This window comes from Thamnophis elegans, chromosome 2 (genome assembly GCF_009769535.1).
Source record: "Thamnophis elegans isolate rThaEle1 chromosome 2, rThaEle1.pri, whole genome shotgun sequence".
In the NCBI taxonomy this organism is placed as follows: Eukaryota; Metazoa; Chordata; class Lepidosauria; order Squamata; family Colubridae; genus Thamnophis; species Thamnophis elegans.
The window spans coordinates 153,873,877-153,893,099 of record NC_045542.1 but is presented as its reverse complement, the minus strand read 5'-3'; the positions used below and the strand labels follow the sequence as shown (position 1 = coordinate 153,893,099).

The 19,223-nt window shown below is 43.2% G+C and overlaps 1 protein-coding gene across 2 annotated transcripts; it reads right to left on the bottom strand.

The window, feature by feature from the left end:
- Positions 1 to 1,072: 1,072 nt before the first annotated feature.
- ATF6B (activating transcription factor 6 beta) lies at positions 1,073 to 19,126 on the bottom strand. 2 transcript variants are annotated; one of them, XM_032210821.1, is made up of 16 exons: positions 18,979 to 19,126; positions 17,795 to 17,898; positions 16,856 to 16,937; positions 14,627 to 14,742; positions 14,370 to 14,499; positions 12,523 to 12,699; positions 11,892 to 12,079; positions 10,933 to 11,118; positions 9,665 to 9,756; positions 6,994 to 7,164; positions 5,904 to 6,011; positions 4,837 to 4,927; positions 4,597 to 4,667; positions 3,507 to 3,618; positions 1,914 to 1,998; positions 1,073 to 1,815 (listed from the first exon to the last, which is right to left on the bottom strand). In XM_032210821.1, the coding sequence occupies exons 1-16, from the start codon at positions 19,061 to 19,063 to the stop codon at positions 1,538 to 1,540; spliced, it is 2,076 nt and encodes a 691-aa protein (XP_032066712.1). In that variant the 5' UTR covers positions 19,064 to 19,126; the 3' UTR covers positions 1,073 to 1,537. The 2 variants fall into 2 exon arrangements, with proteins under 2 accessions (XP_032066712.1, XP_032066713.1); XM_032210822.1 differs by lacking the exon at positions 17,795 to 17,898 and having other exon boundaries at positions 18,979 to 19,050.
- Positions 19,127 to 19,223: the final 97 nt, after the last annotated feature.

Here is a 19,223-nt window from a genome sequence, read left to right as displayed (position 1 = left end):
AACACGCAGCATTTAAAATAATCCAGCTTCCTCCACTGATTTTTCTTGTTGGAACCTGATCAGAAAATTGCAATTGGCGATCGCATGACACTGCAGCAGCCATTGTAAATACATGCCGTTTGCCAAGTGCCCAAATTTGAATCACCCAGAAGGGTGCTGCAACAATTGTTAAGAGCAAGTAGAGTTGTTAAGTCACTTTTGTCAAGGTTTTTATAACTTTGGTCACTGAATGAATGGTTAAGTCAAGGATTATCTGCATTGTGAAATACAGTACATGCCTGTGTGTACAGTATGTATATATATCCAGCTTCATTAGTCCACAGAATGTCCCCCCCCATCTCTTAATCCATCTCCATTTCATTGCTCTTGGCAAAGAATTTTGTCTAAAACCTGTCAAAAACCCATTAACATTTTTAGACGATTTGACCCACTTTTCCTTCTACCACCGTCTACCTTGTTGCACCAGCAAATCCCAAACCTGCTTATAATAACTTTACATTGAGGAAAAAAACCCAATGCAGTGACATATTCTCAGTGACGGGTAGTTAAGGTAGCTTCTGATTTTGACCAGGTAAATGCTTTCGGAATATTTAAGGTTTGAAATGTATTAAAGCACCCAAGTCAGGCTGACATAAAAACATGCAAGTTTTCTCAGGAGGGATTTTGAAACTGGAGCTCAGTCTTAATCCAGAATATATTTTATTGGCTGTTCCAACCAATATTTATTGCAAGTGTAATGTTGCAGGGCTGATTCATAGCAAAGAAATACACAAACACAACCACCCGCAAACACACCAAACGCAGCACTTTGCTTTTTTGGTTTGTGTCGTTTTGCTGTTGGGTTATTCTGTTTTGACATTAGAATAAAAAACGAGGAGTTAAATACGTATGACGTTTGTTTGTAGCTATTCTTTATTGTTTATTTTTTTTAAAAAAACACAATTTGGGAAAATATAAACACAAAAGAAAAGACCCAGGACAGCAGGCCTAAGTGCCACCAGAGCGATTTCGAAGAGGACAGCATACACACTTCCACACACACTCAACTGACTCACACTCTTGTTTTTCGGTCTCTCTTTTGTGGAAAAGAGAACATTCATCCTTCGTTACACTCTCACACTTCCCAGCTCGCAGGCAGTAGTTGTGGACACCTCTCGTGTCCGTCCCTTATTTCACCCAGCGCTATCTCGGCCTCCCCACCCCCCACTCCAAGGAGATGAGCCAGAGGTTTCTTTGGGGCAATGCTGGGGCCCAGGCCTCCACAGCAGCAGCAGCTCAGCACTCCACCCCTCCTTATGGGAGAAAAGTCCATGAAGCCTTCTTGGAAGCGGCAGCTGGGGAAAGACCAAGGAACTTCTTGAGAAAGAGGCTTGAGGGGTGGGAGAGAGAGTAAAGGCCCCCAGATCTGCCCAACCAGCACACGGTATACCAATCTGTCTTTTGGGCAGGGGTGGCCCTGAGGAGCGAGGGGACCTCCAAGTCCCTAGTTGGAAGAATGTCACTTCCAGGAATTTCTCCACCTTCTCCTGATTTCCAGCTAGCCCCCTCCGTGTTCCCCAAAGTAGAGAGTGCGATGGGAATGCCGCCGGGCCGTGGACAGAGTGGAGCGATGAGACCGCAATGTTGTGCGGGGAGTTTTCCCGGAAAAGGCAGGCGGGGAGGACGGCTGGGTGCGGTTGTCGGATGGGGTGGTGCTTTGGCGTCTCAGGAAAGGGGGCACCGTGGAGCTCTTGATGTGGATGACGCGGGTGTCCATGACCTCACAGTCGACCTGCATCATGACTTCGTAGCCCAGGGAGGAGCCGTAGAGGCTCTCTGGAGAAAAGGAAAAAAGAGATGCTGACATGCAGCCACCTTTTGGAAGGAGGGCAGCAGCAGCCCAGCCTCTCCCGAGAAGTTTTGTTTTGTTTTACCATTCATAGCCATGGCCGGCATCACCAGGGACATTTTAGGGCGAGAGGTCTTGTTGTGGCTGATGGCAGGCAGCAGCAGGTGGTCCTAAGAGAAAAGGAGACCTGTGTCAGGTCAGGCAGCGGCCCTCAACCTTTTGGGCACCAGGGACCGGTTCCAGTTCAGAGTTTTTTCTGCAGACCGGAGGGGGACATGGTTTCGTGTGCTGTCTGCATCCCACAAATGGGGCTTTACTTCTTTGTGCAGACTGGTTACTGGCACACCGCGGACAGGGGGTTGGGGACCACTTAAGGAGCCAAAAAACTGATAATCAGGGCAGTATGTTTATTGATATTTGCTTGTTTACAGTTCTGCAACCCAACAAGAGAGACACAGACTTCAGATAATCAGAACTGCAGAAAAAACAATTACTGCCAACCTGCCTTCCATTAAGGACCTGTACACTGCACGAGTGAAAAAGAGGGCTGGGAAAATAATTACAGACCCCTTGCAACCTCAATATAAGTTGTTTCAACTCCTACCCTCAAAATGACGCTATAGAGCACTGCACACCAAGACAACTAGAGACAAGGAAAGATTTTTCCCCAAACGCTATCACTCTGCTAAACAAATAATTCCCTCACCACTGTCAAACTATTCACTAAGGCTGCATTACTATTACTATTAGTCTTCTCATCGTTCCTATCACCCATCTCCTCCCACTTATGACTGCAGGACTGTAACTTTGTTGCTTGTATCCTTACGATTTATATTGATATTGTTACCTGATTGCTTATTTGTACCTTATGACTATCATTAAGTGTGGCACCTTATGACTCTTGACAAATGTGTTTTATTTTTCTTTATGTATACTGAGAGCATATGCACCAAAAACAAATTCTTTGTGTGTCCAACAGGGGTAGTTTCCGCCAGAGAAACTGGTTTGCTCAGGGGCACGCAGTGCACGCACGGTTGATGTGTGTGCATGCGCAGTACAACTAAAAAACAAGATGGTGCTGCCTACAATGCCGCTGGGAGAACTGGTTCAGAAGCATAGCAGGCCTGGATTGCTGCCGGTTCCAGTGACCCAGGCTGCCAAGCTACTATGTATTTGACCGAACTGGTAGGAACCCACCACTGGTGTCCAACCCCTAAACTTAATAAAAGAGCTATTGTTTACAAACCTTTCTTTGCAGTTCAACAGCACTGCTGTAATGGTATGTGGGAATAACCTTGAGAAATGAAGGGAAGAGACGCTGCCTAGAAGCAGGGGGTCTCCAACTTGAAGACTTGTGGCCTTCAACTCCCAAAATCTCCATACTGGCTGGGGAATCCTGGGAGCTGAAGTCCAGAGGTCTGAAAGTTGTCAGGTTTGGAGACCTCTGGCCTAGAGAATGATCAGATAAAAGTGGAGGGAGCCCACAACTGAATAAGGGGCGGAGAAAGAAACTTGGACAGGAACCCAATCAAGCGGTGAAAAAAAAGACAGCTGGAGATTTATAATTTCACGCTTGCAAGATTCTGTTACTATACAATTAAGAAGAATGAGCTCATCCTGGGTTTCTTGGTCTGGTTTACTTGGGAGGCTGAAAGAATGCAGACAGCTCTTCACTCACCCTGCGGAAGGACACAACGTAAAAAGTATCCTCTCGGCGGTCAATGGCATCCATGAAGTCATGCTCTGTATGGTCGGGATGCTGATACACCTGTAACTGTCTCAGAGAATCCCTAAAAGGGGAGGAAAAAAACAAGACACAAAGCATTTTTCCCCCCTATCCTGACACAAGCACTTCACAAAGCCATGGGATACTGCATTGGGGTCTGAAATGGAGATGGGAGGGAGAGAAAGGGGGCTCAGCCATACATAACTTAGAAAAGAGAGCAACTGACACTTATTGTAGAAGATGATCAGGCTAAGCCGGAGGGAGAGGTCAAACGCATCATCAGTCTCGAATCTCTTCGCACCCACAAGAGATCTAAATCCAGCCCACCTTGAATTCCACTGACTCTTTTATCTACTGCTAATTTGCTTTGACCGTTAGTAGTTCAGATTCTTGCAGAGAGACTAAACCTCGCAATAAATCTGCATGTTCATTTGAACTGCCTGGGTTTCCTGATTTTCTGCACTTGACAACCACTTCATCCTTCATACAGAACCACGGTGGCACAATGGTTAGAATGCAGTACTGCAGGCTACTTCTGCTGACTGCTGGCTGCCAGCAGTTCGATTGTTACCAGGCTCAAGGTTGACTCCGCCTTTCATCCTTCCGAGGTGGGTAAAATGAGGACCCAGATTGTGGGGGGCAACAGGCTGACTCTGTAAACCGCTTAGAGAGGGCAGTAAAAGCACTATGAAGCCATATATAAGTCTAAGTGCTATTGCTATCCTGGCAGATTTCCCAGGAAAGGTTCAGGAGGTCCTTGGTGCCATAACCCAACTAAGCAAGACCCATAATTATGCCCTCCTTGAAATTACTGGAAAAGAGGAGATAGGATCTCCCATCCTATGGATCACTGCAATAATTTGAAACGAGCAACTCCGATACTACCATAAGGAAACCTTACCGATTTCAGCTTAAAAACAAGAGGAAAACCCACAAGTGGTCAGGAAAGAATAGAAGAAACCACAATTTTTCTGCTAGGATGAAGGCTCCAGACAAAATCCTCAGAGAGAAGGCAAGAGAATCTGCCACAAGAGCAACTTACCCCTGGGGGTATTTGGGGGGACTGGCTGGAACATAGTGAGAAGGGCTTGACGGCTTCTTTGGCGGCTTCTCCTGAAATCCCAAGACATGGATTGTAGGTAAGGATGGAAGAGATGCATCCGAGAGACACCAGGATTTCTTACATTTTAATTACCCCCCCCCCCCCTTATTCACAAGCTACTGGATACTGGTCTTGCTCAGTGCCTGTTTTCCTTCCCCTCAAGACGTTGTCATGTCCCACCTGGCTGCCCTGAGTTGTTTTGCGAGTTTGTGAAGGTTTCCTCCGGTTGATCTGGTGTCGTCGGACCCAGCCGCTGAGCTCATCTGCCAACCTAGAAGCGGGAGAGGAAGCGATGGAGGATTATCTATCGGTCTGCAAGCCTCTAAACCAGTGTTTCTCAACCCTGGCAACTTGAAGGCCGGTGGACTTCAACTCCTAGAATTCTGGGAGTTGAAGTCCACCTGTATTCAAGATGCCAAGATTGAGAAACGCTGCTCAAAACTAGTAGCTAAGGATATCAATGACATCCTCCACAGCCGTGGTCACCAACTGGTGGTCCGTAAGAAAATTTTGGTGGTCCACAGAAAAATTATTTGCATTTTTTTTATATTGCACTAAATCAGGGGTCCTCAAAGTATGGCCCCCGGGCCAGATACATGCAATGTACATTTGTGTTGCTGCAGAGAGTCTCCCACTTCGGGGTCTTTTTCTGCATGCTGAATGTGTCAGAAATTCCAACTTGGGGTCTGCTTCAGCCTCCTGGTACGGGGCTTTGGGTGAAGGCTGGAGGGAAGTGCCACTGGTGGCGAAGAGCCGCAGGGCATCGTTCCAGTGAGACTGCATCATGGCCTGGAACTGGCTGACCATCTCAACCCTCTGAGCTTCAAGGCATCAATACCTGGCCTTGCACTCCCGCAGGTCTTTCCTCTACTTGGAAAGCCTAAGCTCGTAGTCCTCAGTGAGGTGCTCCTGCTGAGCCTCCTTCTCGATCAGATCCAATTTGAACAGAGCCAGCTGTTTTGCCAAGTCTTTCTCATGGTGGCTGCTTAGCTCCAGCAACTGCTTCCTGTTGGGGCCCTAAGGATCCTGGGTGGGGAGGCGAGGAGTGGCGAGTAGAGGTTGGTAAGGTGCCCCTCGAATTGAGTGACATCAAGTTGGCCATGTCCATCCAGTCGCATGACTATCTTACTGAGCCCACCCAGCAGGTCAATAGGCAGATCATATTAGTGGTCCGTGGGATTTTAAATTATGAATTTAGTGGTCCCTGAGTTCCGAAGGGTTGGAGACCCCTGCTCCTCAAGACCTACCGGAGCGATTCAGTGCGATTGAACTGGCGGCAATCTGAAGCGAGGAACAGCTCGTCCAGGTCCCTCAACATGAGGTCCTTCATCTCTGAGAAGGGAGCTGACAGGTTCCTGAGCACGGGAGGAGGAGAAAATTACAGGTAGCCCTCGACTTACACCCGTTCATTTTAGTGACCGTTCAAAGTTACTATGGCAGTGAAAAAAGTGACTTATTACCACTTTTCAGAGTTGCAACCTTTGTAGTGTCCCCATGATCCTGGGATCAAAATTCAGATGCTTGGCAACTGATTCGTGCTTATGACCATTGCGGTGTCCCAAGGTCACGTGACCCTCCTTTTGCGACCTTTTTGATAAGCCAAGTCAATGGGGAAGCCCGATTCACTTAACCGCTGGGTTCCTAACTGATCAACGGCAGCGATTCACTTAACAACCGTGGTAAGAAAGGTCATAAAGCTCGGGAGCCTGTTTTCGTTGGCAGAGCTTGGGCCACCACAGGTGCCACAGACACAAGTAATGTCAAGCTAGTTACAACCCCTGACCATGCTCCTCCTCCCCCCGCACCCCCCGAGGTCAAACACAACCCTGATGTGTCCCTCAATGCAATCGAGTTTGACACCCCTGGTCTGTACTATATGCCAAGGCAAATAGAATGCTGCTTCCACCAAGTGGTACCTATTTATCTACTCGCATTTTCAGGTTTTCAATCTGGTAGGCGGGCAGGAGCTGGGGCAAGTAAGACCCTGTGATGCTGCGTTTAGGTCTCAAACCCAGGCTGTTAGCTTTCCAGCTGCCAAGCTCAGCATCTTTAACCACTGAACCACCCTTTACATACTTTAACCCTTTCCTTCCCGCATAGCATTACAGTTACTTAGATCTCCTTCATCTGACTGAGCAGGAAGATACTGCAGTTTAAAAAAACCCAACAGGATCATTCCAGCAATAATGGTATTCTAAAATCAACCTTTCTCAACTCAGCAACTTTGAGATGGGTAGACTTCAACACCCAGAATTCTTTAAACTTGCTAGCATTTAGAAACAATTTAGGGAAATTTCGGCATATCATTTCATTTCACACTTTCTGCATCCAAATTACCGGAATTGGGCCTTGCCTGGCCTTGCCAGGGTCTCCTCTTGCTGTTCTTCCTGCTCCTCTTCTGGCATTTCAAGAGCTTCCTGCGTAATGCTTAGAAGATGCCTCTGGCCTGGGCCAGACTCCGGTTCCTGCTTGGGCTGAGACACGTCTGCAACTTTGTGCTCGGTGATGCTGGAGAGATTTAAAAAATGGAATCAGGTCTCGGCCTCTCAGTATGCAGAATTATTTCTGGCCTACATAGTCTAGTGAACTGCCTCCAAACTACCATCCTTTTGTAAAAATCAAGTGCAAGAATGGGCTGGGGTGGTAACTGGGTCACTCCGATTCTTCCCGAATCTGTCCCAACAGTGGGGACAAGATCATGTGAAGAAGACACAAGTTTGTCCAGTAGTCTCATAACTATCAACAAAGAGATAGCAGAAGCAGAAAAAACGGTGTCTATGGGTTGCAGCAGGGATGTGCATGGATATACAGAGAACAAAACAAACTCCTATAAAGCCACAAATAAAAGTGAGAAAATTATGTACCCCTTTAAAGGCTGAGCTTTTGTGGACCAGAGTCCATTTGTCAGAACATAAATTGAGAAGTGGGAAGAAGCCAGAGAGGGACAATGAATTATTAACATGGCTAAGTTATATATACAGGTATATACAGTGTGTGTGTGTGTGTTTATATATATATACATATATATAAACATACACACACACACACACACACACACATATACATATATATAAACATACATACACACACACATATATACATACATACACACACACACACACATATATACATACATATATATACTTATATATACATACATATATATAAACATACACACACACACACACACATATATACATACATATATATACTTATATATACATACATATATATAAACATACACACACACACACACACACACACACACACACACACACTTTAAGTCTATAGCAGTGTTTTTCAGTCCTGGCAACTTTTAAGATGGGTGGATGTCAATGCCAGAATTCCCTAGCAAGTATACTGACTCGGAAATTCTGGGAGTTGGAAGTCCACACATCTTAGTTAACCTTGTTTGAAACACACTGGGTTTACAACCTCCAAAGGCACGAACAGCAATTCAGCAGGATTCTCTAAATATGAGAAAAACGTTTTATAATAATAATAATAATAATAATAATAATAATAATAATAATAATCAGCTTTTAATTTAGAAAATGGATGAAAACTGAAACGCTTAAAAAATGAACGAAAACTTAAAGAAAGAAACAGAGTCACTAATCCTGGCTGCGCAAGAACAAGCTATCCGCACAAATGCCATTAAGGCCAAAATCGAAAAATCCTCTGATGATGCCAAATGCAGACTTTGCAAAGAAGCTGACGAAACTGTTGATCACATACTCAGCTGCTGTAAAAAAATCACGCAGACTGATTATAAATTGCGGCACAATTCAGTAGCACAAATGATCCATTGGAATTTGTGCAAAAATTATAATATCAAAACAGCAAAAAACTGGTGGGAACATCAGCCTGAAAAAGTCACCGAAAATCAGATGGTCAAGATCTTGTGGGATTTCCGTATACAAACCGACAAAATACTGGCGCATAATACACCAGACATCACACTGGTTGAGAAAAATAAGGTCACAATCATAGACATCGCAATACCTGGTGATAGCAGGGTCGCCGAGAAGGAACATGAAAAAATCGCAAGATACCAGGACTTAAAAATCGAAATTCAACGACTATGGCACAAACCAGCAGTGGTAATTCCAGTGGTAATTGGCACACTGGGTGCTATTCCAAAAGCACTGGAATTACATTTAAAACAGTTAAAAATTGACAAAATCACCATCAGTCAAATGCAAAAAGCCGCACTGCTTGGATCTGCACGCATATTGCGAAAATACGTTACGACGTCCTAGGCCCCTGGGTGGGGCCCGACTAGTAACCAATGCCAAATCCGGCGAAACAACTGGCCGCTGTGATACAATTGTGTAATAATAATAATAATCAGCTTTTAATTTAGAAAATGGATGAAAACTGAAACGCTTAAAAAATGAACGAAAACTTCTTTAAAAACCAGTCAGCAATATACTGTAGGCTATAGGAGATGGGCAGGGAGGGTTAAACATGTTTTGCTAGCACCAATTTGGCTTGACCATTAGTAGATCAGATTCTTGTATATACCGTAGGTAACATGATATATACTGAATTCTACTCCTAACCCTGGTTTCCTGCGCCTGACATGAATCTGAGCTACTAACAGTCAAGCTGAATTGGCGCTAAATAAGGGTCAATGGAATTCATAAGGGGCTAGACTTAGGTCTCTTGTGGGAATGTTAGGATTCTAAACTTTAACCGCACCCTGGTGCATACTTGCTCATCTCCTATATAGTATCCTATATACCTCTATAGAAGTCAATTCAATAGACAGGCAACATTCTCCTCAGAAGGTTCACACAACAAGAAAATCTTCAGAGCCATTTTATTGAACAAATACTAACATGTTTGAGGGACCATTCATTATCCATGCACACCTACAACAGATGAAGCTGAACTGTCCCAGCAATTCAACAACTTCAAAGGGCATCCAGACGGAGAATGCTAAGCAACACAATCTCACAACCCAAGCTGAGAATGGAAGCCCCAAAGCACCAGGAAGTCTCACCTGACAGGCCCAAAATTGAAGGCTATGAAGAGCAGCACAACCATGACACAGATCACTTTTCGGTTCCCGGAGCCAAACTTCAGGTCGGTGTTCTATATGGGAAGACAGGCGAGTCATCAGGCATCACAGCACACAGCATTCGAAATTTAATGGAATGGTCTGATTGAATGTTCTGGCTTTTCCCAACTCCTGGCTGAAATGCTGAACTAGAGCAACTAATTGCTAAGTTATCCTGACTGATATTGTACCATCAAGTTGATGTCGGCCCTTAGTGACCAGATGGGTAGATTTTCTCCAGGACAATCTGTCCCCAGCCTGGTTTTTCAGATCTTCCAATAGTGCATCTAAACTATCCTACTAACAGCCATCAGAATTGGAGAAATGAAACCTGCCAGAACAAGAGGGTCATATCAGCATTCTCAACAGGACCCTAAAAGTCTCCCAAAATGCAGGAAATATTTCAAAACACAGAGACACCAGCAGCTGACATTCCTGCTTACTAGGAACTGACCAGCTCAATAGTAAAAGAATATTATACAATATCTGTAGAGGAAAAAATGAGGAATTAAGTGACTGCGCTCATATGTAATATTAAGGTATACAATGGTTTGTTTCATTGTGGCTTAAGGTGCTGTGTTAATTTTGTAAATGGTATTATATTCCAGAAGTCAAAAATACAAGTGATCCTCCATTTTCGGCCAGCTGCTTAGGGACCGGTTGAAGTTTACAATGGACCGCAAAAAAGATAACTTATGACCTGGATTCAAAGTTCTGACAGCAAAGTCCCATTCCACACACACCCCTAGTCACCTGATCACATATTGGGCACTCAGCAACCAGCCTACATTATGGCCATTTGCAGTGTCCCATGGTGATATGACCACAATTTACCTCATAAACAATTTCCAGCAAAAAACGTCCATTGCAGACAATAGGTTTCCCTTAATAACACTGTGGTAAATGACTGCAGATTCACTTAACAATCACAACAAAAAATGTTATAAAATTGGGTCACTTCTATGATGACCTGTTTAACGACCAGCATGAGTTTACAACTGCAATTCTGGGCTCACTTAGGAGAGAGGTCCCCAACCCCCAGGCCACCGTTCTGAACTGGGAGATAGATGTAAGCAAACATATTTCTATAGCATACCCTATTTGAAAATCGAAAAGCTCTCAGCTCGCCTCCTCATTATGTGGGGGCTAATCACGACAATGTGCTTTTTATAAGAAAGCCACAAGTCTCCTTCCTGGTGGAAGGGGCTCACCTCATCCAGGACACCGTCTAGCCGTCGCCGAAGAATAGCATTCTCCCGCCGTAGCCTCTCATTCTCCGCAAGGGCCTCTCGCAGCCGGGATTCCAATCCTTGGAGGTATTCCTTCTTTTTCCGGCGGGACTGACAAGCCGATTCACGGTTTTTTATCATCCGCTGCTGCCTTTTCAGGACCTTGATCTTGAGCAAATTAGTAAGGAAAATAATATTCACATCCATAGTATAAAAGAAAGAAGGAATGGAATTCAGGACTCTTTGCCATCTACTTTAGATAACCGACTGACACTTTTTTTCCCCTGTGCTTTCTTTCTGAAATTCAGTTCTACATTTTGCATCAAAGGTAGGTCACACAGAGCTCTTTGCATCCTCCGGATCCACTGCTGACTTTAGTTTAATATTCTGATTTGTCCACCAGGTAAAACTTACCTTATCTTATTTTTTCTTCTGCCACAACAATTAGCAACAGTTATGTACTATAAACTTGCAAACTGTTGCTATTGTACTTATCTCTCTTTTTGGAGATCGTTAAAATGTAGGAAATTAACAGAACAGCGTGGATATTCCGGATGTGTCCTGCCTGTAAATCTGCCCGTGTGGAGCCCTTCGTGCTCAGTGAGCTTGGTTGTTTGCAGACATTTCAGTACCTGACCAGGTAACATCATCAGCATTAATGGGTGTAGGATTTGCTTTCCGCTTCTGTTACAAGCAGAAAACAATATTCTAATCAAGGAACTGCCAAGGGGGGAAAAAACCCACATCTCCACCAACATTGGCAGGGCAAGACAATGTTTATAAACAGACAACAAACTTCATTACTTTCTAACACTGATGATGTTACCTAACATATGGAAGCAAACAGACCAAGCTCATAAAGCACCAAGGATCTCACATTTGCCCTGGATTTGATGTCTCTGGAAGAGAAAATGCTCTGGAACTAAGGATTTCAAACTTACATCAATCTCTTGGTTGCAGGGTCCTATTTGTGCTGGTGCAGGGATGATCGTTTTAGTTTCTGGCTTGGGGACTGAAGGGGCTGGTTTAGGTGAGAGAACTTCCTTCACCGGAGACTGAACCTTGATCAAACCGGACACTGGGAGATGCAACAGCTCAGATTGGGAAATAACAACACTCTGTGCTGGAACTGGGGAAAAAAAAAAGCCACAACTCTGCTTCACATACACCGTAACCTTCATATAAGAAAACAAAGTGCTTCTTTCAGAATGTCCTACTAACCCACCCACCCTAAAGCGAAAAAGCCCATGCACCATCCCATATGATGTTTCCACTCTGTAGCAATAGCAATAGCACTTAGACTTATATATCACTTCATAGTGCTTTTACAGCCCTCTCTAAGTGGTTTACAGAGTCAGCCTATTGCCCCCAACAATCTGGATCCTCATTTTACCCACCTTGGAAGAAGGGAAGGCTCAGTCAACCTTGAGCCAGTGGGAATCGAACTGCAGCTAGCAGTCAGCTGAAGAAACCTGCAGTGCTGCACTCTAACCACTGCGCCACCTCGGCTCATTCAGCTACTGGAAACTGCTCCATTCATATCCAAAAATAAAGTCCTCATGGTTGGCTTACCTGAGATTCCAGAGTTGACGGTCTGTGATTGGGTTACAGGTACTGGCTGCAACAAGATGGTCTTACTGGAAGAGGCGGCTGTCTGTCCTGGGACAGTGGTCACCACGACAGGCTTTGGTTGAATGGGGGGTTTCCGACTAAGGATGCTCTCTGTTTTATTGGGAGCTGCTGGTTTCCCTAAGAGAGAATTGAGTAGTCAAAACAACCTATAAGAATCCATTAGTCTTACTCAATTAACTGCACTGATGAAGCCACCTTGAGTTGGGAAACTCAGCTATTATCACCCTGAAGGGGGAAAAACAAAACAGAACAGGAAACAAATGAGATCATATATTTATTGCTCCCTTTCTTCAATGACTTCAGTTCTAACACTAATTATGCCTGTATTATTTATCTACTTCAAATGAGGTCATTTGATAGCTTTCCTTTTAGCAAAATAAAATGAAGCAAAGAAATGCACAAACTTATAAAAGAAAAATTAAAAAGGAAACAATATATATGTATGGCGATATACAGTATAACATTTATCCAATCTGTTATGAGAAGTACTTAACATGGTAAGTAAAAAAACATAGTCCATTGAAAATTAGATTCTTGCTAACAAATGAACTTTCACTAACATTCTAACTAGTGTGGGTGAGGTGCCAACTATTAGGATTTAAATTACAAAAGCTGATGTGCAAAATACGAAATGTTGGCTTGGCTCAGAAAACTAAATACAAGGCCAAGAACTGGAAGGACAACACAGAGAATCTAAAAAAACTGTAGGGGACGTCAAGGCTCATTGTGTACAGTGAGAAAGAACAGAACATTTGTTATAATATCTCTATGATGTTTCTTTCTATTTAAAGAAAATACGTTAACATTTGCGCTTATTTGTATGTCATTTCCTTTCCAAAAATAAACTAACAGAAGCTTTTGGGGGAAAAAAATATAAAGTTCCAATATTTGAGGGGCTGCCACAGAGAGGAGGGGGTCAGCCTATTTTCCAAAGCACCTGAAGGCCAGATAAGGAATAATGGATGGAAACTGAACCAGGAGAGATTCAACCTGGAAACAAGGATACATTTTCTGACAGTGAGAGCAATCGACCAATGGAATAGCTTGCAATTCAGATGTTGTGGGTGCTTCATCACTGGAAGTTTTCAAGAAAAGATTGGACTGCCATCTGTCAAAAATGGTATAGAGTTTGCTTGGGCAGGGGGTTGGATTAGATGGCCTACAGAGTCCCTTCCAACTCTGTTAACCTGTAAATCTCTGTAAAAACATTTGAACTCAATTTTTTGGAATAATATGGAAAATATTTTCCTTTGTCTTTTTCTTGGACATTTTCCCCATTTTTTCCCCCGATGAGCTCTACAGAATTGGAATATTTTTTGGCACTTTTTTCTTGTTCATGCAAAAGCAATTAATGGACCTCTTTCTAAACTGTTACGAATGGATGTCAGGAACATGGATAGTTCACATACTACCGGACCTAACACAAAGTGTCCACCAAGAGAAACATAATCTCCTCAAAGGTCTCATCCCCACCCAGAAAGGAAAGCTGAAGAGAAGGGGAGGATAAATAATATCTGGACAGGACATGCCAAGAGACAAAAAGAAAATGTCATATTGTCACTAACAGACAGGTTATTTCGTTAGACTTAATTTACCTCCTAACCCGCCCACCCATCCCCTGATATTCAGGAATATTTCTTTTTATATGCACAGGACACTCCAGCAACAGAATTTGTGTCTCCTTCATTGGTTATGAGCACCAAGCTTTGGAGTCTATCTATAGTTCCTAAATTCAGTGCAGAAGCAAGAAATAAATGCTTGCTGCTACACGATTCTCCCCAACTTACCTGTCTCAGAAGCTGGGACTACATTGATGTGTACCGTTCCAAAGGGAGGTAAAAGGACATCTCCAAACATGCACGGAGGGGTTGGAGGATGCTCTGTCTTCACTCCAATCACGTCACCTGGTCCAAGGACCTGAAAGAAAAACAAGGGTCTCAACACGACAGCCCCAAATTATGGCCATGCATGGAGAACTACCATTATGTGTTGTTACCATCTGGGTTCTGGGATTGTCTACAAAGAGATCTTCGAGAAGACCTACCTGCTCCGAGAGTTCTGCAGAAGAGGAGCCTGCCGCAGAGGAATCGGAGGAGGCCACAGATGAATCGGAGCAATGAGATGATGCAGGGGAGACCGGCTCAGACTTTACTTGCAACTCTAAAAAAATGAGAATTTGACACTTTCACCACCAGCCTGCTGATCCAAGAGAAAAGGAAACTGATGGTTAAGTACTCCCTCTTTGCCTCTCACACCCATTATCATAGAATAGAATAGAATAGAATAGAATAGAATGGGATGGGAATGGAATAGTATGGGATGGAATAGAAATAGAAATAGAATGGAATGGAATAGAATAGAACAAAAATAGAATAGGAATAGAAATAGAAAAATAGAATTCTTTGTTGGCTAAGTGTGATTGGACACATAAGGAATTTGTCTCCAGTGCATAGGTGCTTGTACATACAAGCAACGTGATAAATTATGATCAGAGTTATCATAAAAATACATTCATCCTAAATCATAAGTTACAGCACTTAGTGATAGTCACAGGATACTAAATAATCAACATAAATCATACTAGGATACCAAATAAAACAATATAAATCGTAAGACATAAGCCTGTCCTCCCCAATTGCAATTTCTATAGTCAGCCCTAAGTGCTGAATCCCAAGGAAGCCATCTTCATGGGCCTCTAATCCCATTCATCTTCAACTGCCATGCCACCAGTTCCTTCCATCTGGGCCACCAGAGGAAGCAGATCTCTAATTCTTGTCACCTGAAAGGCTCTATAACACTCTGAAGGCATCATGAGGTAGCTATACTTCCTGCTTATAACACCTAAAGGAGAAGTAAAACTCTACAACAGCAAACCCAAATAAGAGAAATTGTCAGACTCCCTGCTTTGTTCCACTTGCACCTGAAGACTTATCAGGTCCAAAAACTGCTTTCTCTCCAATGCCATGGCCATTTCCCCCCTCTATTCTCAGATAAAAGAATCTGATTATCCATAGATTAACGTTTCTTCTGTCTTGATTCAAAAATCAAGGTATGGAAGAAATCAACAAGTAACCTTGTGTTAAGAAATTGACCACTCAGCAGTTGCTAATACTACAGCTACATGCTGTTATCTACCACAAGTACTGTCTTCAATAGACCTTGCCCTACTAATCCTTTTCCAGAAGTAGTTCCTATCACTCCTAAATATCTGATTTTGCAGCTTAACTATGCCACTTAAAGAACAGTTAGGAATATGCCTCTGTAGATTTGCACTAATAATTAAATTTAGATTGGTACAGAATTCTAATTAAGAGGAAAGTGACTTGCAGTTCGTGGACTTTTAACTGGTTCTGCAGCGCATCTAGTTTTTAAGCAATATATCACAGCCAGACCACAGGATAAACTGTCAAGTCACAAGCTGAGTGCAACTTTCAGCCTCAATCAAAAAGGAAGTCAGAAATGGGGAGGCAGGGAGAGGACAGGAAAGAGGAAAAAGCAAACAAGTGATCCTCTTATCTCTTCTGCTCTGCCTTCAAGAAGGAATTTAATTATCAATCGGTTAGAAAAGTTTGCTCCAGTTTTTTTTTTCATGCAGGACAGACACAAAGTTTGCTCATTAAACTGTTACTGTACAAAACCACTCCCAGACAAATTTCTGCACAGCCCAAAACAATTCTAGGAAGCAGAAATAAAAGCTATCTGCTGGATCAGATCAAAGGTTCATGTGGGCAACGATCAGCTAGATGCTTCTGGGAAGGCAGCAGGACACGTACACAAATTTCATTTTTCTCCCACTCAAAAGAATTTTTCTACTAAATATAGATACCTTGTCCATCACTGTCTACTCCTGCTGTCAATGACTCACCAAAGACTTCCTAAAGGTATATTTTTAAACAGGAGGTACAACAGTAGAGATAAAATCTAGGCTTTCTAACATGCAAACTACTTGTCTCTGGTCCTATTTGCCAAACAGCAGTGAGTAGGCAGGTACATGATACATACATTTGTATTAAGCTGAGATGGTAGGATAGTCTAACATAAACCTCTTCCTTATGAATATCATCCTCCTCTTGTCATTTCCAGAATGATACCGTCTAAAATTTTTTTTGCCAGAAAACACAATCTTCCAACAGCTTAAAAATCAATGGCCTTATAAAAATGTTTCTGAATCAAAAGCCACTCAATCAGATTCACCAGATGCATCACAGTATCCTCAGTTCTACAACAGGTTCTCGATAACCTGCCTACCCCCCATCTTCATGAAAATACTCACCTGGGAATAGAGATTCTTGCAAAGGATCCCAAGGTGGGTCTGGAGGCATAGTTTCCATGTCCAGATCAAACCCATCACCGAACTGCTGGCATAGAAAGAAAGATATAGAAAATAAAGCTTTTCATCTATGGGAAACGATAAGTCTGACTCCTTGGGTCTAAGGAGCAGGGTGTGATGGCAGTGAGTGGATGTGTAACTGAGGAGGTATACATGTAGTCCTCGACTTACAATAGTTCATTTAGTGACTGTTCAGTTACATCATTGGAGAAAGTAACATGACTGTTTTTCAAGCTTATGGCCATTGCAACATCCCCATGGTCACATAATCAAAATTCAGACAGTTGGCAACTGGCTCATATTTATGACGATTGCAGTGTCCCGGGATCATGTGATCACCTTTTATGACCTTCTGACAAGAAAAGTCAATGAGAAAACCAGATTTACTTAACAACCGTGTTACTAACTTAACAATTGCAATGATTCACTTAACAACTGCAGCAACAAATGGGGCAACATTTACTTAACAAATGTTTCCCTTCGCAACATAAATTTTGGGCTCAATTATGGTCGTACATTGAGGACTCCTTTAGTTGGGAGTTCCAATTCAATCAAACTTTCAGGACTAGAGATAATATTCTTGGAAATGCAATCCAAACCTGTACACATGTCATGTGAGCCATTATATAATTACCACCACACCTCTGCCAGACTTCATTTTAACTCACACATTTTAATGTGTAAGTCACATTAGAACAAACAATAAAGCCCAAGTGGTAGGGATGGGCGTGATCAAGATGCTAAAGTCTACCCAATTCAATTTTTTTATAAAGTTATAGAGGGGAAGAGAAAGAAAGACTTCAAATTGCTGAAAAGTGTGTCCTGCCACGGAGGCATATGGAAAGCAAAACAATATTTTTCCAAAAGCAAAGGTATTCTCACCGCAGAACAGGTACCATTACTGTCCATAATGCTATGTTCAAGACAAGGGAAAAGTTCAGCTGCCACATTTCCATCATTATCCAAGCAGCTGTAAAGACCTGCATCTGGAGGGAGAGCAGCAAAGTGCAATTGGATAAGGAATTAGCTGACACAACCATGGGTTATCTCTAAATAATAATAATAATCCAGCAACATCTGTTTATTCCATGTCCTTGGGAAAGACCCAATAGTGGATAAAAAACATCAAATCCAGTCTAAACATCTAACCACTAACAGTGGTTATAATATGTACAACCAACAATTGTACATACTACAGTTACACATTTTCTCTAACTTTATTTCCTGGTATTTAGTTAAGCTGCCACCCAAACCAGAACAAAACTGGAAATACCGCTTATATAAGCCAGTTACAAAGAACCCTGTGTTGCCACATAAAGTAATCATGTCATATAAAATGTGCATTTGGTGCCAGGTTAATAATATTTTTTAACATCGGGTGAATCTCAACTTATTTTGCAGTGCATAAATTTTCCCTATCATCTATGCAGTGCCCTTTATTAACTGTGTATCATAAAAAAATGCAGAAAGACCGCCTCCTCCTTCTTCCATATCAGATCTCTTCAGTTTTGATAACCCTAGGCTGGTATTTAAAAAAAAAAAAAGAACCACCATCTCTACTGCAACCCCTTAAAGATGAATGGCAAAGCGCATTTGAAAAACCTTCCTGCTAAATAAACAGTCAATTCAGTAACGGTAGAGTTGAAAGGGACCTTGGAGGTCATCTAGTCCAACCCCCTACTCACGCAGGAGACCCGTACTAGGGATTCGAACGGCCGAACTGCCGACCTTTCTGGTCGACAAGCTCAGCATCTTAGCCACTCAGCCACCTTTATGCTACCACCTTTAACGACCAAGACCGTTATCGTTCTGCCTGTCAGATTCCAATTCAGAACCTGACAGGCCGAAATGCAACAGGTGAAGATTCTCCTTGGCGGAAAGTTGATATACCCCGTTGCACACCGGCCTGATATCACCTGTTAAAAGCCATAGAGTTTTCAACAGAGTGTCCTTATATGCATTAGCGGGCCCCTCTGCAACCTCAGCCATGAAACCCGAGCGTAGCCCAGGCCTGTAGGCCCTGCCCCCTCCTTTGGCCCAGTACTGCCTCTCCTTCTTCCATTTACCCCAGTCCTCGCTGCTCAGCAGGTTGTCTGCTCGGAAGCGGCTTGAATCGCTCAAAAGCAGCAACTCCGAAGCCAGCGCCGCCATCTTCCTTCCGCCTTTCCTATATTCTATTACCAGCACCGACTTCCACCCAGTCGATTATTGCCATAGCAACACCGCCGCCCAATGGAATTCCTCTTCTTTCCTCTTCTGCCCAACCATAAGAGAGACGAGGCGGGACCCGACCGGCGTGCCCACCAACGGG